The 27,231-nt window shown below is 31.1% G+C and overlaps 1 protein-coding gene across 1 annotated transcript in view; it reads right to left on the bottom strand.

Moving 5' to 3' along the window:
• Positions 1–1,034: 1,034 nt before the first annotated feature.
• LOC145256110 (uncharacterized) overlaps positions 1,035–27,231 on the bottom strand; it is a 54,977-nt gene continuing 28,780 nt past the window's right edge. Inside the window, exon 2 of the mRNA XM_080114695.1 lies at positions 1,035–3,992. Coding sequence (XP_079970821.1) covers positions 1,639–3,939 — 2,301 coding nt within the window. The 5' untranslated portion in view covers positions 3,940–3,992 and the 3' untranslated portion in view covers positions 1,035–1,638. The remainder of the gene's footprint in view (positions 3,993–27,231) is intronic.

Raw genomic sequence — 27,231 nt, 5'->3', positions numbered from 1 at the left:
TTATCTATTACATGTTTTATATTTGTATCTATTACATGTTTTATATTTGTATCTATTACATGTTTTATATTTGTATCTATTACATGTTTTATATTTTTATCTATTACATGTTTTATATGTTTATCTATTACATGTTTTATATTTGTATCTATTACATGTTTTATATGTTTATCTATTACATGTTTTATATTTGTATCTATTACATGTTTTATATTTGTATCTATTACATGTTTTATATTTGTATCTATTACATGTTTTATATTTGTATCTATTACATGTTTTATATTTGTATCTATTACATGTTTTATATTTTTATCTGTGTTTACCCTCATCACATGTTTCATTATGGTATTTACTGATGGTTCTACCATCTTTTTGTTCGCTAAATTTTTTACAATTTTTTTCATATTTTTTTTACGAATTCCAAGTTTTGTATCACGATTTTTTCACGCATTTGTGTTCGATGTTTGCTAGAAAAATGTTTTACGGTGTTTAATACATAATTCTGTTCGTAAAACATGTGTTCGCTTTATTTTCTATGTTTTTCTCATGTTTGCCTTCAGTACGAGTTCTGACTTATGTTTTACACTGTTTTTTCTCATGTTTCATTCAATAAATGTTTCATACATTTCTCCGCATGTAAAACATTTTTATCTTCATTTTTTTCTGTATGGTTTGTTCAGATTTGCATTCTTTAAATGTTTTACGATGTTCTCTTGCGTTCAGTAGATATCTCGTTTTATTTTTTATGATGTTTTTGCTACTGTTTACGTTTATTAAATATTTAGTCCTATGTTTTACGATGTTCTCTTGCGTTCAGTAGATATCTCGTCTTATTTTTTATGATGTTTTTTCTACTGTTTACGTTTATTAAATATTTAGTCCTATGTTTTACGATGTTCTCTTGCGTTCAGTAGATATCTCGTCTTATTTTTTATGATGTTTTTTCTACTGTTTACGTTTATTAAATATTTAGTCCTATGTTTTACGATGTTCTCTTGCGTTCAGTAGATATCTCGTCTTATTTCTTATGATTTTTTTTCTACTGTTTACGTTTATTAAATATTTAGTCCTATGTTTTACGATGTTCTCTTGCGTTCAGTAGATATCTCGTCTTATTTTTTATGATGTTTTTTCTACTGTTTACGTTTATTAAATATTTAGTCCTATGTTTTACGATGTTTCTTTTTCATATTTGCGTTCATTAAATATTTTGTTTTATGTTTTACGATGTTTTCTCATCTTTGTTTCCAGTAAATGTTTTATACATATTTCCGTTTGTAAAATATTTTTTCTCTTCATTCATTTCTGTATGTTCGTCTAGATTTACTGAAATGGGGTTAATCCATTACAATGTTGTCTGTCTGTATTTCTGTCTGTCTGTCTCTCTCTCTCTCTCTCTGCCTCTCTCTCCCTCTGTTTCTCTATCTCTGCCGATACAATGATTTAATTTCTCTCTCTATTTCTCTCTCTCTGCCTCTCTCTCTCTCTCTCTGACGATACGATTACTTAATCTCTCTGTCTGTCTGTCGGTATGTCTGTCTGTTTCTGTCTCTGTTTTCGCTCAGTTTTGTATTCTTTCAATGTTTTTAGTCTTATGTTTTATGACGTTTTTTTTCTCATACAATCAGTAAACCTTTAGTCTGATATTTCTTTTTCGTGTCTCGTAATTGTTTTTTGCTCATAATTGTTTATGAGGCTTTTTACGTATTCTTGTTCGCTAAACTCTTCGCGGGGACTTTTCCGCATCACATTCGTCAAAATGCTAATGACAACTTTGGGCACTTGAGTGATAAGAATACAACTTAAAATTTTCGCCGTGTATTGAAGGTTCAAATCGAATTCTATGATGATGTTGTAGCTCATCGCGAGGTAGAGTATCAGGACAAAATACTTCACCGAAAGAAGGAAGAGTTCAGAACGAAGAGGCAGAATGTGGTCGGTGACATGATAAAGAAGATCACGACGGACAAATTGTATATTTTGAATTTTTACACAGTATATGTTTGGAGTGTTGGTGATGAAGGTTAACAGAGCCGTGTACTTATTAATGAAGGATTTATAGAGAACGCCTATGTAGTAGAGAGCTGAGAGGACATACGCTAGATAACTGATGTATTCGGCCGTGATGATTACACCAACAAGTGTGAACACTACAGTAGCACTTAAAATGAATAGACAACATAGATAAAGATACACCATCCCTAAGGACACGTACAGCAATATAAGAAAGGCTATGATAATACTTAATTGTAGGATAAGTGCAAAAACTTTGAAAGGAACGTGGTAGAAACGTTTGGACATGTTTTCGATGACAAACGACCCAAGTACTCCATATACATTAACGTTAATAGATATATAAACGAATAATATCGGACATCCATAGTACAAAATGCACGCAATGGCCTCAACAATAGATACAAATACATAAATAATTGTGATGGATATGTTTACTATTATGTAGAATAACATGATATAAAAGTTATAATCGCGTCCTGTCCATAGATTCGTAATTCTAAGCTTCCATCTATAAATAAATTTAATCCAAAATCTATAGTTTGAGATCATTAGCATATTTGCCTTTGTAGTTTCATACGCCAATCGATAATTTTCAAGATCGGTGATATCTATCGAACTGTACCGTTTCAGAGTGGCCGCGTCTAGTATTAAAAACGTCCAAGATGATTTTTGTTGTAATTTCAGTTTTCCAATGATCGCATTCCCAACGTTCTTTGGTTGATAGATCAAGTACAACGAAATAATAACATAAACAGAATACCAGATAAAAGTGCCCCCTAAAAAGTTGAAGGTGTTATTGAGGTTCGCAATGAATCCGAAAGGCACGCTTTTAACACCGATCGGGATATTCCTATCGATGTATTCGTTCTGAACGTCTGCCAGATAAAAGTATTCTATCATAATATGATAGTATACAATGAACGGGGAGAAAAGCACAAATAATATCCTTCGTATCCGACTCGCCAGCAACGAGGGATGATCCCACCAAGACAAATAACGCAGTAAATGCTGAATGGAGAAAACCCCGTCGTCAGTGTTGACCCATTTGTAAGTTTCGTCAGGTAACACAACCTCCTTTTCATTCAGGAAGAAGAATAAGATAAAAGGGGAGAAAATGAACATTGCAGCCGCAAGAGCACTTGTCAGATGCATGAGCATCGTAGTATGAACGATTTCCCCATCGCAAAATTCGGCATTTTCACCACTAATCCCTAAATACAACGGTTTTCCTACTTTCTTTTCTTTCCGTATATGACAGCAGTATTTAACTATAATATCACGCACATAGCCTAAGTAATGACGCCAGATTAGAAAGAGATCACTATGCGAATTGCTCATATCAATATTGAAACACAAATAACCTTTCCAACTCGGTTTCATAAAAGGTTCCGTCATATTTTTTAAACTTTCAAACATTGCGCGTAAAAGCAATTCGTCTCCAATTCTTATGCTACAATTATTTGGGATTTTAAGGACGGAGTTCAGAACAATTCTTGTGCTTTTTAGTGTCCAAAGTGAATGCACGACGTAATCATACGGGTAGGCCATTAATGGGAACATACCGTCTTCCCCCTTGTAAACCCAGGTCCATTGATACGGGAAAATCAAGTGCTTGAACGACTCATCCATATCGTTACAATTGTCGTTTGCATTTAAAACTTGTCTTTCACAGTCAGACGCCGAAAAGGTAATATTTAACACAATCACGGATTTCTTCTTAGTTTGAACGAGGGTGATGAATTTGTCGATAGTTTCATGAGTTGGGATCAAGTTGCAATCAGTGTGTGAATTATAAAGCAGACTTGGTTCAGCGGAGTGATTTTTGCAGCGACACTTAGGTGAGAGGGCCTCGATGCGTATCCCTCCGAGTAATAAAAGAGTTCCCACGAGAAAAATTATGAAAATCGTTGCGGAGAACATATCGGCTGATAGTTGAGCAAGTATTAATTCAGCTGTTGCAATAATTTCTAAACCTAAAAAAAAGAAAAAAAAGAATTAATATTATGAGGAGAAATAGAGAAGAAAAAGAAAGACAATGAAATAATATTTCTTAGGAATTCTTCAATTGGGGATGCACTTTAACATTGGGATTTTTAAATTTTGTCAAAGCGGAATGATCTATTTTGCATTGGTTAAGAAAATTATCATGGAAGATGCATTATTTCCCATGTACAAAAGTTTACATATTTGTTAAAAAAAAAACATTAATTATTTCACACGTATAAAATTTTTAAATATTTCTTAAAAGAACATTAATTATTTCACGAGTGTCATTTTCTTTAAAATATTTGTTAAGGGAGAATTAATTATTTTACATGTGTCATTTTCTTTTTAAATATTTGTTAATAGAGCACTAACTATTTCACATTTCTCATGTGTTTATTTTATATCTGTTACAGAAACATTAATTATTTCACATGTGTCATTTTCTTTTCAATGTTTGTTAAGGGAGAACTAATTATTTCACATGTGTCATTTTCTTTTAAATATTTGTTAAGGAAGAACAAATTATTTCACATTTCTAATTTTTTTTATTTTAGATTTGTTAAAAAAATATTAATTATTTCACATGTGTCATTTTCTTTTAAATATTTGTTAAGGGAGAACTAATTATTTCACATGTATCATTTTTTATATATATTTGTTATGGAAGAATTAATTATTTCACATGTGTCATTTTCTTTTAAATGTTTGTTATAGGATAAGTAATTATTTCACATTTCTGATTTTTTTATTTTATATTTGTTAAATAAACATCAATCATTTAACGCGTGTCATTTCTTTTAAATATTTGTTAAGGAAGAATTAATTATTTCACATGTATCATTTTCGTTTAAATATTTGTTAAGGGAGAACTAATTATTTCACATGTGTCATTTTCTTTTAAATATTTGTTAAGGAAGAATTAATTATTTCACATTTCTAATTTTTTATTTTATATTTGTTAAAGAAACATTAATTATTTCACATTTCTCATTTTCTTTTAAATATTTGTTAAGGGAGAACTAATTATTTCACATGTATCATTTTTTAAAAATATTTGTTAAGGGAGAATTAATTATTTAACATTTCCCATTTTTTATTTTATGATTGTAAAAGAAACATTATTTATTTCTCACGTGACATTTTCTTTTAAATATTTGTTAAGGGAGAACTAATTATTTCACATGTGTCATTTTCTTTTGAATATTTTTTAAGGAAGAATTAATTATTTACCAATTTTAATTTTTTTATATTTTTAAAAGAAACATTAATTATTTCACATGTGTCATTTTTTTTTAAATATTTCTGAAGGGAGAACTTATTATTTCACATGTGTCATTTTCTGTTAAATATTTGTTAAGGGAGAATTAATTATTTCACATGTATCATTTTTTATTCTATATTTGTTAAAGAAACATTAATTATTTCACATCTGTCATTTTCTTTTAAATATTTGTTAAGGGAGAATTAATTATTTCACATTTCTCATTTTCTTTTAAATATTTGTTAAGGGAGAACTAATTATTTCATATGTATCATTTTTTTATTCTATATTTGTTAAAAAATATTAATTATTTCACATGTGTCATTTTCTTTTCAATGTTTGTTAAGGGAGAACTAATTATTTCACATTTCACATTTTCTTTTAAATATTTGTTTAGGGAGAACTAATTATATCACATGTGTCATTTTCTTTTAAATATTTGTAAAGGGAGAATTAATTATTTAACATTTCTCATTTGTTTTTATTTAATAATTGTAAAAGAAACATTAATTATTTCACATGTGTCATTCTTTTTAAATATTTTTTAAGGGAGAACAAATTATTTCAAATGTATCGTTCTCTTTTAAATATTTGTTTAGGGAGAATTAATTATTTAACATTTCTAATGTTTTAATTTTATAATTGTAAAAGAAAAATTTATTATTTCACATTTTCTTTTAAATATTTGTTTAGGGAAAATTAATTATATCACATGTGTCATTTTCTTTTAAATATTTGTTAAGCGAGAATTAATTATTTTACCTTTCTCATTTTTTTTTATATTTGTTAAAGGAACATTAATTATTTCATACGTGTCATTTTCTTTTAAATATTTGTTAAAGTAACATATATTATTTCACATGTGTCAGTTTTTTTTTAATATTTGTTAAGGGAGAACTAACTATTTCACATGTGTCATTTTCTTTTACATATTTGTTAAGGAAGAATTAATTATTTCACACGTGTCATTTTCTTTTAAATGTTAGTTAAGGGAGAACTAATTATTTCACATGTGTCATTTTCTTTTAAATATTTGTTAAGGGAGAATTAATTATTTCACATTTCTAATTTTTTATTTTATATTTGTTAAAGAAACATTAATTATTTCACATGCGTAATTTTCTTTTAAATATTTGTTAAGGGAGAACTAATTATTTCACATGTATCATTTTTTTTAAATATTTGTTAAGGGAGAATTAATTATTTAACATTTCCCATTTTTTATTTTATAATTGTAAAAGAAACATTAATTATTTCTCACGTGACATTTTCTTTTAAATATTTTTTAAGGGAGAACTAATTATTTCACATGTGTCATTTTCTTTTAAATGTTAGTTAAGGGAGAACTAATTATTTCACATGTGTCATTTTCTTTTACATATTTGTTAAGGAAGAATTAATTATTTCACATGTGTCATTTTCTTTTACATATTTGTTAAGGAAGAATTAATTATTTCACATGTGTCATTTTCTTTTAAATATTTGTTAAGGGAAAACTAATGATTTCACATTTCTCATTTTCTTTTTAATCTTGGTTAAGAGAGAATTAATTGTTTCACATGTGTCATTTTCTGTTAAATATTTGTTAAGCGAGAACTAATTATTTCTCATGTATCATTTTCTTTTAAATATTTGTTAAGGAAGAAGTAATTATTTCATACGTGTCATTTTCTTTTAAATATTTGTTAAGGGAAAATTAATTATTTCATATTTCTCATTTTTTTTATATTTGTAAAAGAAACATTAATTATTTTACATAGGTCATTTTCCTTTAAATATTTTTTAAAGAAATATTAATTTTTTCACATGTGTCAGTTTTTTTTTTAAATATTTGTCAAGGGAGAACTAATTATTTCACATGTGTCATTTTCTTTTACATATTTGTTAAGAAAGAATAAATTATTTCACATGTGTCATTTTCTTTTAAATATTTGTTAAGGGAGAATTAATTATTTTACATTTCTCATTTTTTATATTTGTTAAGGAAGAATTAATTATTTCACATGTGTCATTTTCTTTTAAATATTTGTTAAGAGACAATTAATTATTTCGCATGTGTCATTTTTTTAATATTTGTTAAGGGAGAATTAATTATGTCTCATTTCTCATTTTTTTTTATATTTGTTAAAGAAACATTAATTATTTCACACGTGTCATTTTCTTTTAAATATTTGTCAAGGAAACATTAATTATTTCACATGTGTCAGTTTGTTTAAATATTTGTTAAGGGAGAATTAATTATTTCACACGTGTCATTTTCTTTTAAATATTTGTTAAGGGAGACTAAAAGCCAAGTACGCCCAAAGATTGAATACTGCTACAATATCTGGGCAGGAGCTGCTAAAATCGGCCTATCCTGCCTTGACAGAGTACAAAATAGACTTCGTGGCTTAGTGGGGGATGCCCTTTTCTCTTCACTGCAAGCTCTCTCCCACAGAAGAGATGTTGCAAGCCTATCTTTTTTATCGTTATTTCCATGATAGGTGCTCGTCTGAACTCCAATCTCTGGTCCCCCATCGCTAATTTTTTACAAAAAAAACACCCCTCTAGCTGAATCCACTGTCAAAAACTTTCCCCACTCTTTATCTATGCCTAAATCAAAACGTAGATTCCATGAACAAAGCTTCTTTCTTAGTACTGCACGCTTGTGGAACTCTGTTCCGTCTGCCTGCTTCCCTCCTGACTACAACTTAGATGTGTTCAAGTCCAACGTAAACAAATTCCTAATGAACCGCCCCTTAAGTAGACACTTTAAATATCCACACTAACGTACTGTACTTACAATAACCCTTATCCCTGAGTGGCTTCCGGGCCTTGATAAGTGGTGACCACCGTGTAAAAAAAAAATTAATTATTTCACATTTTCCAGTTTTTTTAAATATTTGTTAAATAAACTTTAATTATTTCACATATGTCATTTTCTTTTAAATATTTGTTAAGGGAGAATTAATTATTTCACCTTTCTCATTTTTTATATTTGCAAAAGAAACATTAATTATTTCACATGTGTCATTTTCTTTTAAATATTTGTTAAAGAAACATTAATTATTTCACATGTGTCAGTTTTTTAATATTTGTTAAGGGAGAACTAATTATTTCACATGTGTCATTTTCTTTTAAATATTTGTTAAGGAAGAATAAATTATTTCACATTTCTAATTTTTTATTTTATTTGTTAAAGAAACATTAATTATTTCATATGTGTCATTTTATTTTAAATATTTAAGGGAGAATTAATCATTTCACATTTGTCAGTTTTTTAAATATTTGTTAAGGGAGAACTAATTATTTCACATTTCTCTTTTTTTATTTTATATTTGTTAAAGAAACATTAATTATTTCACATGTGTCATTTCTTTTTAAATATTTGTTAAAGGAGAATTAATTATTTTACATTTGTCAGTTTTTTTTAAATATTTGCAAAAGGATCATTCATTATTTCACATTTTTTAGTTTTTTTTAAATATTTCTTAAAAGAAGGATTCATTATTTAACATTTATCAGTTTTATTTTTAAGATTAGATAGGGGAGAATTCATTATTCTACATTTGTCAGTTTTTTTATATATTTGTTAGGTGGCATTTATTATTCCATATTTGTCTGTTTTCTAAAATAATTTTAGGCAGGATTACTTATTTCACATAGGTCATTGTTTTTAATATTTATTATAAAAAGAGATTTAGTTTTTCAAATTTTCCAGTTTTTTATATTTATTACAAGAATATTCATTATTTCAAATTTGTAAGGTTTAAAATATTTTAAGATAGGATTCATAATGTCACATTTGTAAGTAGTTTAAAATATTAGTTAAAGGAAAAATTCAATATTTCGAATTTATAGTAGTTTTTACATTTGTTAAAAAATATTGATTATTTTACATTTGTTATTTTTTTAATGATTATTAAAGCAAGGATTTATTATTTCATATTTTTCATCTTTTTAAATATTTGTTAAAAGAAAAAAAATCATTATTTCACGTTTGAGAGTTATTTAAATATTTGTAAAGAAAAGATTTATTATTTAACATTTGTCAGTTTTTGTAATTGTAAATTGAAGCATTCGTAATTTCACATTCGTCATTTTTTTTAAATCGATTTTTTTAAATATTTGTTAAAGAATAGCTTCATTATTTTGCATTTTTAAATATTTGTTTAAAACAATTAATTATTTAAAATTTATCACTTCCTTTTCAATATTTTTAGAAGATTCATTATTTCACAATTGTATTTTTTTTAATATTAGTTAAAAGAAAAGATTCATTATTTCACATTTGTCAGCTTTTTAATAATTTTTTCAAGATAGTAGCCATTTTGAATATCAGTTAAAAGAAAAGATTCATTAAATATTTGTCAGTTTTTTAAGTATTTGTTCAAGAAAAGTTTTATTATTTCATATTTCTAAGCTTTCTAAATATTTGTTAAAGGAAGTATTAATTACTTAAAATTAGTCAGTTTTTAATATTTGTTAAAAGAAGATTCATTATTTGATATTTGTCAGGGAAGTTTACCAAATTATAGGCAAAGATTTCCCGCAAGGTAGTAAACTAAGTAAGATAATTAATAAAAACACTATTAATCTATCCTTCTCAACATCTGCTAACTTAACAAATACTATAATTGGCACCAACAACACAAAATTAAATACAATTTTGAAAAATAGAGATAGGGCAGAAAATGAATCTAACAACGTAAAAGAATGTAATTGCCGGAACCTTAATAAATGTCCAATGGGGAACTGTTTAACTTCAAACGTAGTATACAAATGTGAAGCTGTAATAAATAATGAAACTAAACTTGCTTTAAAGACAGATATCGTAATCACCTAGCATCTTTAAAAATGAAACTGAGAAAGAAAATAACACCCCAAATAACGAAAGCCACAACAATGTGAATAAAAATGAAAACAATGGTAGAAAGAATCATAACAATAGTGACAATTACAATTACAATAACGAAAATAGAAACAGAATCAATAGTAATAACAAAAATAACAAGAAAAAATAGGAAAACTCAACCACTTTAGCAGTATGGATAAAGGAATTAAAGAAAAAGAAAATTGAATATAAATTAAGATGGTCAATAATTGATAAAGCGGAAAAATATAAACCAAGCAAATAAAAAAGATGCAACCTATGTATACTAGAAGCATACTATATACCAAAAGAAAAATTATTAAACAGACGACAAGACGTAATCCACGGATGTCTACACGGAAATCGATACTTAATTTCACACATTAGACCAGATTAAAGAAATGTTAACAGAAAAAATTGAATGAATATAAATAAAAATGAATAAAAGGAAAAGAAAGAAACAATTAAATAAAGTAAGGCAAAAACAAAACACATAATATAAGGAAAGAAAAAGGTGCAAGGGGAGTAACCCTAAAAATAAAAATATATACCATAAGAGTAACCTCCTCTTGAAGCAAAAAAAATTAAAATAATAAATAAGAGTCCGAAAACCAAACAAAAGGAATATTAGAATAAACACGCATAAATGTAGAAATAAAATTATAAGAAATTGGAAAAAACAAATAAGGAAAAACGGGAAATTAAAACAAAAATAAAAAATACGAAATTATGATTTAAAACAAAAAATTATCTTAGCATAACACTCAAGATCGCTGGCATGTGGCAGCGTGGCATTGGAATTTCTTTTCCCCAAATACCATGTTTATCATGTAAAAATTCAACTTGTTGTTAACATAAAATGGAAAAATCATCCGAAGAATTTGGTGGCGAAAGAATATTTTTATGGATGCATAAATCGTAAAATTAAATTACCTTCCCACTAACGAAACAGCTGTAATTTAAAAAAAATCCAGTAGAAAATAAACAAAAGTTATAAAAAATAAAAAGTAAGTCTTTGAATTTCAACAAAGTTTTGCACTATATATATATATATATATATATATATATATATATATATATATATATATATATATATATATATATATATATATAAATGAAACTCTTGGTATATTCTTTTTCGATAAATTAGAAAACTACAGGCTCGTCCTCCTTCACATTTTGCGATTGTGTTTTTATCTAATCCAAGAGTGTTTTTATATATTTAAAAGTAAAAATTATTACGATATTAAAAATAACTCTTTTTTCAACATCGTTACTTTTAAGCCGACTATTTTTAAATGACGAAAAATAACGATTCTGGTGCCACGTCCGTATAAAATAAACTTTTTTTACCATTCATTAAAAGATTAAAACAGGAATTGTTAAATTGAAAAATAAAGCGAAACTGAAAATAAAATTATTTCGTACTTATGCATTAAACGAACGTAACTCAATGTTCAGCTCGGAATTCTCTGGAACACGACATCAACAGCTTGTGTTTAGCTGCTGCTTGACGTAACATGGCAATCAGCCAATCACAACGCCCCGCGCTGAGTTTCAACTCGACACGCGTGCGCGGAGCATCGGACGAGAATTCCGATGCCAATTAGAAGAGAGAAAAAAATCAAACAAACAAATAATTCGATTGGTGGATACAACCCAAACGATAAGAAGGATTTCTTAGCATACCAAATAGGAATACTGAAACCCTCCTTCCGATAATAAAGTCTGGTGAAAATACATCCTACACTTAAATACTTGCAAAAATATACAAAAGGTTTGTTTAACTTTTTCTAAACTTTAAAAATACTTCAAAGAAAGTTACTATTATTTATTGAAAATATTGCTTAAAATTTATTTATTTTATTTGACAAAAAGATTGAAATTTTCTACAAACATTTAATAAAAAATATAAATGAACGGAAAATTCTTTGCTTTTTTCTTTTTTGTGTTTTTTTTTGTTGATGTTGCTTAGAAACATCAACAGAAAATATAAATCTCAACTCCTTCTATATGGCTACTTTTTTAATCACATACATTAATATACAAAAGTATTATTTTATGCGTGAACTTTAAGTATTTACTTCAACAGTGCTCAATACATAGGTAGAGCTAGGTAGTAAGTTATAAAAATATATATGGCAATTAAGCTACACAAAATATTCTGTTTCGTCCACGCTCGGATTCGTTCGCCGGTAGTCAAATTGTGGTCAAATGGAAAATAGTAAGACAGGCAAACACATGTAGAGACCTAGACGATCCATGTAGATTATGCCTTCAAGAAGAATTTGCTATCCAATACTTTAAAGAACCCCAACATCTATTAAACTGTAGGAGATAAATAGCAAACAACTGTGTACGCATGATAAACTTTACTCTAGGATAACGATACAAAATAATTTAAAAATTAACAATTACAATAGAAAATAAATAAATAAAATAAACACATATATACATATATATATAAACTAACATAATAATGATAATAAAAAACAAATAAAACATACATTTAACTACACCTAGGTTTAAAATAGGTCAAATCACTAGATATCTACGCTTCTCGCTAAAAAAGCACACACAAATGAAGGGGTGGACTCAATGTCAACTTGGCCTTTGTTCTGTAAGTGCCTGTCCATTGGCTGATTAGAAAGGGAGTGGTGGAAACTAGAAATCTGATTGACTAACTAAAAACTCAATAGAATGTGCGTATATAAAAACGGAAGACAACCACAAAACTTCGCATAAGCCTGACGAATCCGAGCGTGGATTAAACGCAGAATATTCTGTGTAGCTTAATTGCCATATATATTTTATAACTTATTACTATATATATTTATATATATTTATCTCTCTCTAAATCTATCTCTCTCTATCGCCCTCTCCATATCTTTCTAAGCCTCTTTTTCTCTCTCACTCCCTCTATTTTCCCTCCCCGTCTCTCTTTTCCTTTGTCCCTGTCCCTCTCTGTTTCTATCTCTCAATTCTTCTATCTTCCACTCCCTCTATCTCTCTCTATCTCCTTCTGTATTTTACTCTCACTTTCTCTTTTGTATCTCTATCTATCTATTTTCCTCTCTATCCATCCATCTCTTATCCCTCATCCTATTTTAATCACCTAAATTAATTACAATGAATAAGGCATTGTCAAAACATGGGTTAATCCTATTTTAGTCACCTAATTTACTTACTGTGAGAATAGAAGTTATTTGGAAATTACTGCCATCTTGAACAGTACCAGGAGTAACTGATAAAACTTTTCTAATTAAATTCATTTTGGCAGCCATTCGGTGACAAAATGACATAGCCTTAGCCATTGCTTCATGCGGAATAGCTACTACCTTGCTACCAAGTAGAACTACTCGTTCTACTTGGAAACTACTATTAAACATTTAATTTTTCAAAAATCCCATATTCAATATCTCCAAAAACATCCAGTATGCGGGAAAATATTGCAAAAATGCAAACTTATTGTTTTGGATGAATGTACAATAGCACGCAAAAATCACTTGTAGCTCGTGGTTGATTCTTGCAAGATTTGCATAGCAATGTCCAACCATTTGGAAATGCAGTAATATTGCTTGCAGGAGATTTCAGACAAATGTTTCCTGTAGTTTTTCTATCAATACCAGCAGATGAAATAAATGATTGCCTCAAATTCTCTACTTTTTGGTGCGATGTGAAGACTTTAAACTTAACTCAAAATATGCGTATCCAGGGGCAGAATGCTCGATCTGCACAGAAATTTTTGCATCACTTGTGGAAAATTGGATACAAAAAAAATGCCAGCTTATCCGAGTTAAGGGCGAAATTATTTGACTTGTAACCTCTGTAATTTAGTTACATCAAAAAAAGAGTTGGTTAAAAGGGTTTTTTTCCAGATAGTTTTAAGATTTCAGTTTATATATATATATATATATATTATTATGTATCTATACATATATACATCAAATTAATTATACGAATTCTAGTTGGCTGAGTGAACGAGCTATTCTAGCAGCTCAAAACAAAGACGTCCATGAACTTAACGCTAATATTCAATTTAAAATTTCAAGTGGGGTTGTCACATACAAATCCATCGACCTTGTTGTAGAAGCAAATAAAGTGGTTAATTGTCCAACAGTTAGATTTGCCAAGGATGCCACCGCATATACTGCAACTGAAAATTGGTGTACTAATTATCATGTCGCAAAATATAAACCAATCCAAGCTTTGCAATGGCACATGGCTTGCAGTAAAAAAAAATTAACAAACAATATCATAGAAACAACAATCTTAACAGAACCTTTCACATGTGAATATATCTTCATTCCATGTATTCCTATGATTCCATTGGATACACCATTACACTTTAGGAAATCGCACTTTCCAATTTGATTGTCACCAGCAACAAAGCTCAGGGAACAATCTTTACAATTGTGTGGCTTACAGCTACACACTGACTTTTTTCTCACATTGACAATTTATGTTGCATGTTCATGAGTCAGCAAACCAGAAAATCTCTATATCACCTTAGAAAATGGAACAATAAAAAACTGCGTATCCATACGTACTGGGAAATTAAAACTATAAGAAACATGCCTTTTCTCATGTTGGAATTTTTCCATTGCGTCAATTCGAACGACACTCTTAATAGACTTGGTTTTCACTTGACACAAACAACTTCCACGGCAATAAAACAGACATTAAAAACTACCAAGCACTCTCCCAAAACCCTCACATCCGACGCCGGTATATATATATTTTATTTTTATTTTTTTTTTTTTTACATGGGTGTCACCACTTATCAAGGCCCAGAGGCCACTCAAGGATAAGGGTTAATAGGTATACATTAGTCATTGTGATTTTAGCATAGTAAACAGTGGGAATTTTGTAACTTGGATTACTTAGGGGGAAGATTCAATTAGAACTTGTTCACATTGGACTTTTTCTTTTTTTTTTCATAGGTATCACCACATTATCAAGGCCAAGAGGCCACTCAAGGATAAGGGTTAAAGAGTGTACAGTAGAAATTGGACAATATAGTAATCATTAGTAATGAAAATTTGGTAAATTTGATAACTTATATGGAACGGCTCATCAAGAACTTATTTACGTTAGACTTGAAGACAACCATATTGTAGTCAGCCGGAAAGCAGGAAAACGGAAGACAATTCCACAGGCGTGCAGTTCTAATAAAAAAGCTTTGTTCATGGAATCTACGTTTAGGTTTAGGCACAGATAAAGAGTGGGGGGAATTATTGATAGTGTTTACAGCTAGACGAGTGTTTCTTGTGAAAGTTTTGCGAGGGGGGACCATAGACTGAAGCTCAGTCGAACACTTTCCATGAAAATAACGATACATCAGAGACAAACTCGCAACATCTCTTCTGTGAGATAGAGGTTGCAAGGAAGAGAAAAGGACATCTCCTACGAGGCTACGAAGTCTATTTTGAACTCTATCAAGGCAGGACAAGTCCTTTCTAGCAGCTCCTGCCCAGATGTGGCAACAGTATTCCATCCTTGGACGTACCTGGCTCTTATATAAATAGAGAATAGCATCAGCAGTGAGATATCTACTGGATCGATAGAAAGATCCCACCATTTTTCCATCGGCCTTGGCAACAGATTTGATGTACGTGTTCCATTTAAGATCAGGAGTAATGGTCAAGCCCAGAAGCTTGTCAAAACTTGAGGCCTCCTGAAGACGAAAGCCATTCATTTCAATTGATGCCAGATGGGGATCAGAATGTTGATGATGTAAAGAGAGAAGCTTGGTTTTAGATGCATTAAAAGTAACCAGCCACTCCTTTCCCCATTGTACTACATGCTCAAGATCAGAGGAGAGAGAATTGGAGAGAACTTGGTCGTTTACTGTCTTAGATGTGCTAGCATAAATGGTAGTGTCGTCAGCATAAATGTCTACAAATGATGTAAGGATGTGATTTGGAAGATCATTAATGTAGATCAGGAAAAGAGTTGGGCCCAGGATGGACCCCTGAGGGACACCGCCATTAATACTGTGGGCTTCTAATTTTTGCCCCTCAACTACTACTCTTATGAACCTATCAGAAAGAAATGATTTAATAATTGAGAAGACATTTCCAGCTATACCATAGCTAGCGATCTTATGAAGTAAACCTTTATGCCATACCCTATCAAAGGCTGTAGATATGTCAAGAGCAATTGCCCTAGAAAGGTTGCCTCCGTCGAGAGATTTGCTAATCCTATGAGATATAACTATATAAATATATATTCCATCCCATGTAACAATTGCCAACAAGCATACATAGGTGAGACAAAGCGTAAATTGAAACTAAGACTTTACGAACACAGAAGAGATATAAGGAATGGTAACGCCCTAAATGCACTCTTTTGCCATTGTGCAGAACACGATCATTCATTTAATTTAGATCATGCGAAAATTATAAAATACGTGATAGAGCTAAAAGAAGACATTTAGAGTCAGCACTAATATTAAACACTAATACTATTACGCAAAGAAAGGGTTTCTACCATTTAGCTCCTACTATAGGGAAAATAATAATCAAAGAACAAAATATCAAAACAGATCCTGGTTAACCGTTTTTCCTTAATCCTTAAATAATTCAACAAAATGAATAAGTTTAGATAAAAAAAGTGTACACATTTATTTAACGTATTTTTTAAAGTGTATATATAGACATTGAACAACCCAAGCTTCCCATACAATATGGGTAAGATTCTAACACTGTTTCCTTTTCATTTTCATATGTTCTATGATTGTTTTCTTTTTTTGCATTTTTCCTTTTAATATCCTGAAGATGTCCTCTGCAATAGGGACGAAACGTTAATCATTTTATAAATTCATTCGTTTTTTTTTTCAAAACAACATATATATATGCATATATATATATATATATATATATATATATATATATATATATATATATATATATATATATTTATATATATTTATATATATACATACATACATATATGTGTGTGATCGTTTATGCATATGCATGTTTATTTATTTTTTTGTTTATTTTCTATTGTTATTGTTAGTTTTAAAATTATTTTGTATCTCTATCCTAGAGTAAATTTATCCTGTGAACACAGTTGTTCGCTATTTCTCTCCTACAGTTTAATAGATGTTGGGGTTCTTTAAAAGTATAGGATAGCAAATTTTTCATGAAGGCAAAATCTACATGGATCGTCTAGGTCTCTACATGTGTTTGCTTTTCTTACTATTTTCCATTCGACTACCAGCGAACGTCCGCTTTTTTTTAGTTTCCAGTATTTGTTTGCAAGCGTTGCTTTCATATGGTGTTTTTATTATTAAATGTACTGTTTTGGTCATAATATCAAGTTTTGTAATCTAAGGATTTACTTGCAGTTACTTGTTCGACTAATATCGATTATAATACCTACAACTTTAGCTTTGAGGTTATTTCTTTCAAAAGCTGTCCAATCTAATTCTGATATTTCTGACTTTAGTGGAATCCTTACCACTGTTGAACAATTTAATGAATCAATGGAAACAAAATTTTCATCCTATCCATATGATAAAAACTTGTGTCTACTTTCCTAGATCTAAAACTCAAATTTAAATTTTAAAAGAATATGGAAAACGGTAAGAATTAGATTTTACATCTACTGATGATAACGAAGCAGAATCAGCAGGATACATTTCTTCAAACTCTGTTGAGGTTTAAGAAGATCAAAGTGAAAGTGAAACTATCTTTCCAATCCTGATGAATTTGCTTTAAATAAGTCTACAGTAACAAATCAAAACTTAGAGCAGGTAGAAGCTGAGTTAAATCTGGTGATTGCAACAGAAATACAAGAATCACAGTCGAAACTCAAAAGGAGTAGCTTATATACTTTATCATTACGTAGCTTGATCACTACTCGCAAGGAATGATGATCCATTTCATTGGTGGAAGAAAACCCAGGAGACCTTACCACTGGTGAGTAAACTGGCTTCAAAATATTAAAGCCCACAACCTTCATCTTGGAAACAGGGTGTGTTCTGAGAACAGGGAAACTCTAATGTTTCTACATTACAACTATAAAGTATTCGGCTTTAAATGCTGGGGAGACTATGAGCAGAGGAGGCAAGAAGCAAGAATAAAAGAAGTAGAGCAGCAGCAGTCGCAGAACATTAGCTTATAGTTATTCACTTAAAGAATTAAAATTTGTACTTTGTAATTGGTTTGTATTTTCTTTTTCTTATGTTTAATACATTCATTTCAAAATTGTAAAAATTACTTTGTATTTTGTAATTTTATTTAATAAAGGAAAATGTCATAATAGTAGTCATACACCTAATAAATATTAAGTTAAATTGGCAGTTACTATGTCAATGCGACAAAGCTATCTGATGAGTCATTTCGCAGTGATAAAATGATTTAAATTTGATAGGAAATAGAAAAGTAATTAATCGGCAAATTGGCCGATTATATATTAATCGGCAAAGTAGCTGATTGGGCCGATTACCGATTACCTGCAGATTAAGTGGTACACTCCTAATATATATATATATATATATATAGAGAGAGAGAGAGAGAGAGAGAGAGAGAGAGAGAAAGAAAGACAGACAGAGAGTGAGTGAGAGAGAAAGGTTGCGAAACTTTCAATCAGGAGACATAACAAAATCATGTTTATATGTACGATCGTTTCGGAGACGATATCGTTTTATTCATCCGATATTTGCAAGTAAAACCATCGAGAAATAAGTAAAATATTTCTACATATCGTCTTCTCATCAGCATAAATGAAAAGAGACCAAATTTTAACCAGATTATTGAAGTAAATATAGTTTGTGAACTTTCCATTTATGTTGATGAGGAGACGATATCGAGAAATATTTTACTTATTTATCAAGGTGTTTATTTGTAAATATCGAATGAATAAAATATATCGTTTCCGAAACGATCGTACATGTAAATTTGACTTACGTTTCCTCCCATGAAGACTTGATTCATGATTTCACACCCTTTTTATTTATAGAGCTTTAGGTAATTACACCTATTGAGCTTATCATAATTTTACTGAGACTTTGCGCATTTAGACCTTGTCCATTACACTCTATAATATATATATATATATATATATATATATATATATATATATATACATTTTTCTCTCTCTCTCTATATATATATATATCCATTTTATTTCATATATATACATATATATATATATACATATATATATATATATATATATATATATATATATATATATATATATATATATATTGTCAGCCCCTTTAAGAAATTCGTTCCTTATCGCTGAGCACTTTCAGTTGAATTAAATAGTCGGTCAATTAGATCACTTTGACTGACATTAAAAAACATTAACGGTAGCTGAATGGATATGGTCCTTGTTAATGAAGCCAAAGATGGCTTCTGTCGCCGGGTTTCAATCTATCGACTCGTGTTAATCGTGACTCCCTGCACTGAAGATTCCCGAAAGGATGAAACACTAGTGTCTGTCGGTATTTAATAATTATTATAGTGTATATATATATATATATATATATATATATAGAGAGAGAGAGAGAGAGAGAGTATGTATTATTAGTATCACTTATCATTTATTTGATTTTTTTTAATTATATATTTTGTATAGATCGATAAATAAATGAATTCATAAGTCCATCTATTTATCGATTCATACCAGTCTCTGTTTTCTTGCCCCTCGCCCACACACAACGCTAGACGCTTAATGGGTGTGAGCGAGGGTGAGAGAATAGCAACTTGGATACAAAAATAATCACCGAACGAACGTTAATAAAAACGTGTGTATCTCACCTTTTTTTTGTCTCCTCCTTAATATTAATTCATCAGATATTTTTTTTGTACCGGCTTTTGGGCGACATCTTGTACTGTCTTAATCGTTTGGTGGCCGTGTTTCTCAATCCAAATCGCGTAAAAGGGCGGAATCTTAAATGTCTCGTTTGTTGATTTAAAGTTGTTTAAAATACTTTACACTTTTCTACTTTGTTTTCGACTGACTCCTTACGTAAGCGACTATTAAATTAGGTCTGTATACCGCCACAACCACTTCTGAAACTGGATAGTCAGACACACAGACACCAAATTGTCTGGTATTTCAATGTTAACAGACCAGAACACATGAGTGAATATTTTAGCTAAAAGTTTATTAGGTCCGGACGTTTTGATCCCGACAAAGTGGCCTGGACGTTTCGGCCTTTAGTTTTTGGCTTGGATTTTTCAGTTAACATTTTCAACTGAAAAACTTTATGCGATTATATCGAATAAGAAATAAAAGTAAAATTGTAGCCCTGCACTATATGCTACTTTAACCACCTAAAAAATAAGATTATACTTTTTTAGGCGTTTACACAATAATAAAGAAATAAAACAATATATGTATATTTATTTATAAAAAAAAAACACCTATATTTATGTATGAGAACAAAGAATTAATAAAATATGTTAAAAACACTTTAGTAAAAGTTAAAAACACATTTATTTTTCAAAAAGCAAACATAAATGCAGTGAATTGTCCTTATGCAGCGGGCAGCACAACTTCACTATATCTCACTCCCTATCACAAATTGTTACGTTTCCAACCCGTTTCCCTGACCAGGAAGTACAACACGTATCACTTCTAGATTTGTTTTTGACCACAGTTCCCGATGATTGCATAACGAAGGCCGACAGCCCACTCTGGAATGCTGATCATGCAGTGATAATGGTTGAAATCGCCCTAAACTAGAGCCAAAACTGAAGAGCCAGTGCTCAAAACAACGGGATATTATAAAAAGGCTGACTGGGAAGCCATCAGGGAACTAATCAGAGATGCCCCATGGGGAAACATTTTTTCTCTCCCTGCTAAACAGTGTGTAAACGAGGTCATTGACTGGTTCAAAACTGCAATCGAAGCGCATGTTCCCATGCGGAAATTTATAGTAAGTCCCACTCTCCCCAATGGTTTACTTCGACTTGCGCAACTGCTATTGCTCAAAAGCAGCATGCATACCGCAGATTTAACCAAGATGAGTCCAGTTCAAACAAACAGAAGTATATAGAAGCTAGAAATAACGTTAAGAAAGAAATAGCGACAGCTAAGAGAGAATTTATGGAAACCACTAAAAAACGCATCGAAGCACAAAAATTAAGAAACCGAGACCTCTGGAAAATCTACAACAGTGTAGTAAATAATGGGCAATCAACAATTCCCCTACTAACCAACAATCACGAGGTTGTTTGCTCAGCAACCGAGAAGGCTAACATGCTTGCCAGTCGGTTTGCCTCAAACTCCACACTGGACCCTTCCAACCTGTATTCGTTTTGTTGTCAAATAAGCAAAAAGTGTCACCAACGTAACAAAATGTCTGGTTTATGCAAACAAGACAATAGACTCTGTTCATGAAAACCCACAGAGATATTATCCAACGCTGATCCCAATGGGAACCCATGGCCACACCATCTGTCTGTCTGTACATAATATCATTGAAACTGAATTCAACCGACATGGTGACGAACTTCATCAATTCTACAAAAATATTTTCTGGAATTGGGGGAGTTGAAAGTTTACTCCGATATAAGGCGTCAGTACAAATATTAATAGTCTCTAACAATGGGATGCAAGAAAAAAGACTAGAAATATCAAACGAACACATAAATTTGTCTGAATTAATATAATTTTGCTTAAAGTTAGCAAGGCTAAAAGAGTTGGTAATGCAAAATGAACTATAACGTTCCAAAATCTGTTCTAAAATACTTGTAAACAATTTTGCTAACTTATGTTGACAGGACCCTATCATAGATGATATGGGTCTCAACGGTATCCCCCTTTTATACAAACGGGGGCAAATAGCACCAGTAGGTCGAATTAAATTAGAAATATAAGTGGGAAGAACACCACTTTTGACCCATTTGACATATATATATTATATATATATATATATATATATATATATATATATATATATATATATACGACAAAAAGTATAGTCCAAATACCAAGATGTTTTTCATCTTACCGTTTATTTATTTTAGCATGTTAAAAATGCTCAGTTTTTACAGCACCTGTTTCGCGGCACAGAAACAATCATATAATTATTATGTCAATATTTGAACATCCTCTGAACCAGGACCCATCAATTTTAAAAGAATACAAAAAGAACATGATCACATAAATCACAAAAATCGAAAGAGTAGTCCTATGGTATTCACGACATCTTTGATTTAAAGACGGTGTCAATACCATAAGACACAATTGCAGCTAAATAACTTTGTGTTTGTGTGTTCAGAAAGGTTTATCCCGATCTGAATTTTGGTCTCCAGACTTGAAACTTGACAAATAGGGAATTTCGACCTGCGGGGCAATTTCAATTTGGGTTTAAGCCGATAAAAATATTTGCTAAGTGTCAAAATTGAAAAGAAACACAGTTGACCTTGGCAGCTGTATATCGACTAAACCTCTTAATTTTCTTGCGTTGTTTTCTCTAATAAAGGATTAGAAGAGATGTCGTATATTATATATTTTTTTTATCATAAAGGTGACGAATCATAAAGGTGATCGTTTGTGATCGTCTAGTCAGAGTTAATGTCGTGTGATCGTCTAGCTGTTCTTTCTATTAAATATGTTCATAAGCCGTTATGTGTGTGGTACATGTATTTTTAAAAATACCTTCTGTGTCTTGCATGTTGGTCTGGAATCATCTCGTCTGGAGGGGAGATTGGTACTTGTTTTAGACGAATATTCATTCACTCCAACACGATGAAATGGTTTTATAGTTTTTATTTCACTTTCCAAATGTCTCACAGAGGATGGAAAATGAATCCCTGGCTTGCGTGGTTTCTTCTTCTAGGTCTTACTTTTACACGCGTCAGCATCTCCCCCCCCCCCCAGTGAAGGGGTGGAGACGTCTGTGATAGCCGTCCGTCGCCTTCTACGCCCAAACCAAATCTCTACAATTAAGCTAACCTGATCACGTGACTCACACGCAATCCGATCAGCTGATCCTGACTTCCGGTCAACGTGTCTCAATATAATTTGTACCTCTCTCTCTCTCTATATATATATATATATATATATATATATATATATATATATATATATATATTTGATCCATTCTCTAACAATTTTGCGCATGCGCAAATATACATTCGTAGCTTTAAGGCGATGAATTTTCAACCTTTCTCATTAAAGTGTCGATAGATAAAACGGTAACGACTTCGGCTGGAGTGCTAAAGGATTTGGTTTCAAGTTTAGCTAATGGCATCGAAGCCATATATAATTGTTTAAATCATTACTATATATTGGGGGCAATATAATAATTAATAAAAATCGACTCTATAATAAAAAAATACGAAATCTGCATCTATTAAAATATCATATTTAAGCGTATTTTACAATTGGACCTCTCGGGTCGCTATATTGTATATATATATATATATATATATATATATATATATATATATATATATATATATATATATATATATATATATACTAGCAAAAGTACCCGTCGTTGACTGGGTTCAAAAACAGCTCACAGAAAATGGACTCTGATTTATGAAAGTATGATAGGTTATGAAAAGGAAGGATTGTAAATTTGGGTTGAATTTGGGGGTATTAAAACCAAAGCAAAATATGATGAAAGTAAAAATAAAATAGATAAACCTCATAATTTATTATACCATAGCTGTTCACACTGAAACACTTATCACAATATTCTGTGGATCTATATTAAAAACCTTGTTAAACTTTGTGACATATTTCCATTCTATGGAGGTCAGGTGCGAACGAACACCCCATAATTTTATTATACCATATTTCTTCAAACTGAAATATAATTATCAAAGTATACTAACGCAGATAGATATGAAAAGTCTTTATTAAAGTTTGTGCCTATTTCTATTCTATGGAGGCTAGGCGCGAACGCAGACCCCACAATTTTATTATACTATCCCTATTAAAGTTAAAACATACTTATCAAAATATTCTTATGCACATCTATATTAAAAACACTTGTAAACGTTTTTTTTTTTTTTCATTTTTAAATTTTTATTTCCATACTTTGTGGACCAGGTGCGAACGTAGACCCCACAATTTTAATGAACCATCGTTCTGCCAGATCAAACATACCCATTCCTGTGTCTCGATACATTATATGTAATCAGTTTTTTTTAAATAGGAGCCTATTCGTGACCAGACACACACACAAACATTCAGCTTTATATTATAGATATATATATATATCTATAATATAAAGCTGAATTACAGGGGGGCATCTCCAATATTTTCGTCAGATGGCATTCTCCTCACTGATAAGAAAGAAATTCTAAGCGCTGGGCTGAACACTTTTCAAATGTTTTAAACAGAGAATCGACAGTGGATCGAGGAGTGATTGATGATATTCCTCATAGGCCAACCGTTGAGGCGCTTGCTGATACTCCATCCATGTCGGGGATTGAATGGGCTGTAAAGCAACTTTCAAATGGTAAGGCTCCAGGTGATGACGGCATACCTGCAGAAGTATACAAATGTGGAAGCCAACTGTTAATCAGGGAACTAAGTGTCCTGTTTTCATTAATATGGGAACTTGGTACCGTGCCACAAGAGTTCAAAGACACATCAATTATTCACCTGTTTAAGCACAAAGGAAATAAGTGTGAGTGTGATAACCATAGAGGAATTTCTCTTTTGTCTGTTGCTGGTAAGATTCTTGCTCGTGTAATCCTAAACAGACTCAATGGTTCAATCTGTAAAACTGTGCTCCCAGAAACCCGGTGTGGTTTTCGGGCAGGAAGAGGTACTGTGGACATGATCTTCAGCCTTCGGCAACTGCAGGAGAAAGCGAGGGAGCAGAATAAGGACTTGTTTGTCACATTCGTTGACATCACAAAGGCATTTGATACCGTCTCTAGGGATGCCCTGTGGACTGTTTTGAGGAGGCTTGGTATTCCGGACAAGATGTTGAATGTGATTGTCTCCTTTCACTAGGGAATGGTGGCGACAGTACGATCTGGCTGTGAACAAAATGAACCATTTGAAGTGTCAAATGGAACTAAGCAAGGATGCGTCCTTGCTCCGATCCTATTTGCTCTTTTCTTTTCGGTGATGCTTGAGACAGCTTTCAGAAACATCTCAGGAGGTATAGGTGTTGAGCATCGATCAAGGCCAAAACCAAGACTTCTGTGCAGACCGTTCTTGACCTTCTTCATACTGATGACTGTGCTCTTATCACCCATAGTCTTGATGACATGCAGAACATCCTCAATAGCTTTTCTAGTGCATGTAAGGCCTTCGGTCTTACAATTAGCATAAAAAAGACTGAAATTATTCACCAGCCAAAACCAAACGCTACGCCCTCTTTACAACCAGTATCTTCTTTTACATACCTAGGATCTGTTATGTCTGATGATGCTAAATTTGAAAAGGACATCCAAAGCAGATTTAATAAAGCTAGTGAGGCATTTGGTAGGTTGCGACACAGACTCTGGAACAGCCACGATGTGTCTCTAAAAGTAAAGGTGGCAGTCTACAAATTTGTTGTTCTACCTACTCTTCTGTATGGTGCCGAAACGTGGACCTTGTACTGCAAGCATATAAATCAGCTTCACTCCTTCCATATGAGATGTCTGCGTTTTATTTGCAATGTTGGGTGGCAGGATCGTGTTCCGAATAGTGAATTACTGGAGAGATGTGAAATCACTGGTATTGAATCATTTTTGATCAGGGTCCAAATGCGGTGGTCGGGTCATCTTGTAAGAATGGATGACTCAAGATTTCCTAAGCAACTTTTTTATGGTCAACTGACAAATTCTTGCCGTCCAATAGAGCGCCCCCGGCTTAATTTCAAAGATAAACTAAAAGACAACCTGAACAGTTGTGGAATTTCTCTGAGTTCCTGGGAGAGTGCAGTAGGGGATCGCAGAGAATGGAGGAAAATGTGTTTCCTGGGGACCAAAGAATTTGAACATAACCGCCTTTGTTATAGGGACGCCCTTCGTGCAAATATGAAGGCAAAACACAAGAAAAATCCACCTAAAAATGAATATGTATGCCACTGTGGTTTCAGAGCACGCAGCAAAGCTGGGTTATCTGTTCACTCGAGAAGGCATCTTTGACCGACGAGCATATGAAAGTTCATTATCTGCGGAGGAGTGTGCCGGATGTCTACAGGATTGCAATTACGCATGTGGTGTCACAGAGCTTGAGAGCTGCTGAAGATTGCATACTGAACCCTCATTCATCGTCTTCGATGAGAGAATCCACCATATATTCTTACGTAGTTTTTCTATCGAAAATTGATAATCGAAATAATCCAATTAAAGATGTGAATCAAAGTTAACACTTTTATACAACCTAACATCACAATTGCGATTGAGAAGTTTTATCTCTGCACAAGCAGAAAGGCCCAGCCTATAAAATCAACTGTAGATTCTTTATATGACAAGGAGTCGTTTGAAATGAATGTTTCTGTTGTAAGCATAACCGAACCATGACACTTGATTTTTGCATTTTAAAATTTAATCATAAACTTTATTTTTTATATTTAAAGAAAAATTAAATTCAAAATATGAAGTTAGAAAGAACGATCACGTGCGTATTTGTATTTTTTTTCAATAAATAAATATTTATTTATTTAAATTTTCAAATTTTCGGCTTATAACAAAGCCCTCATCAGGATTAAAAACACAATACAATATATTTTTTCTTTATTTTTTCTTACGTGCTGATGGTGTCGTTTAGCAGAGTTTGTTTGTCGAAGGTGGTGATTGTGTATTGTCAATCCGGTGGTAAGCGCTGCCCATGTTCATGCGCAAATGGGTAGTATTAGTAGTCATCCACTTTTTAGAAGCACGGGTACAAAGAAATTAAAAATATGAGGTTAAAATTTAAATAAATAAATATTTGTTTATTTTTCAAAAAATACAAATCCGCACGTGGTCGTTCTTTCTAACTTCATATTTTTAATTTCATTGTCTCCGTGATTCTAAAAGGTAGATTACTACTAATACTATACAAAAATTATATTTAAAATATATTCATTTGGAAATATTTTATTTCAGAAAGTAATTCAATCTTTCCTATAAATATTTTTCAAATTAAAAATATATTCATACGGAAATAATTCAACAAATTATTTTTTTTTAATTTCTTTAAA

Source organism: Euprymna scolopes, chromosome 32, assembly GCF_053919585.1.
Source record: "Euprymna scolopes isolate OS-2025 chromosome 32, ASM5391958v1, whole genome shotgun sequence".
Lineage (NCBI taxonomy): Eukaryota > Metazoa > Mollusca > Cephalopoda > Sepiida > Sepiolidae > Euprymna > Euprymna scolopes.
This window is presented reverse-complemented; position numbering and strand designations above follow the sequence as displayed.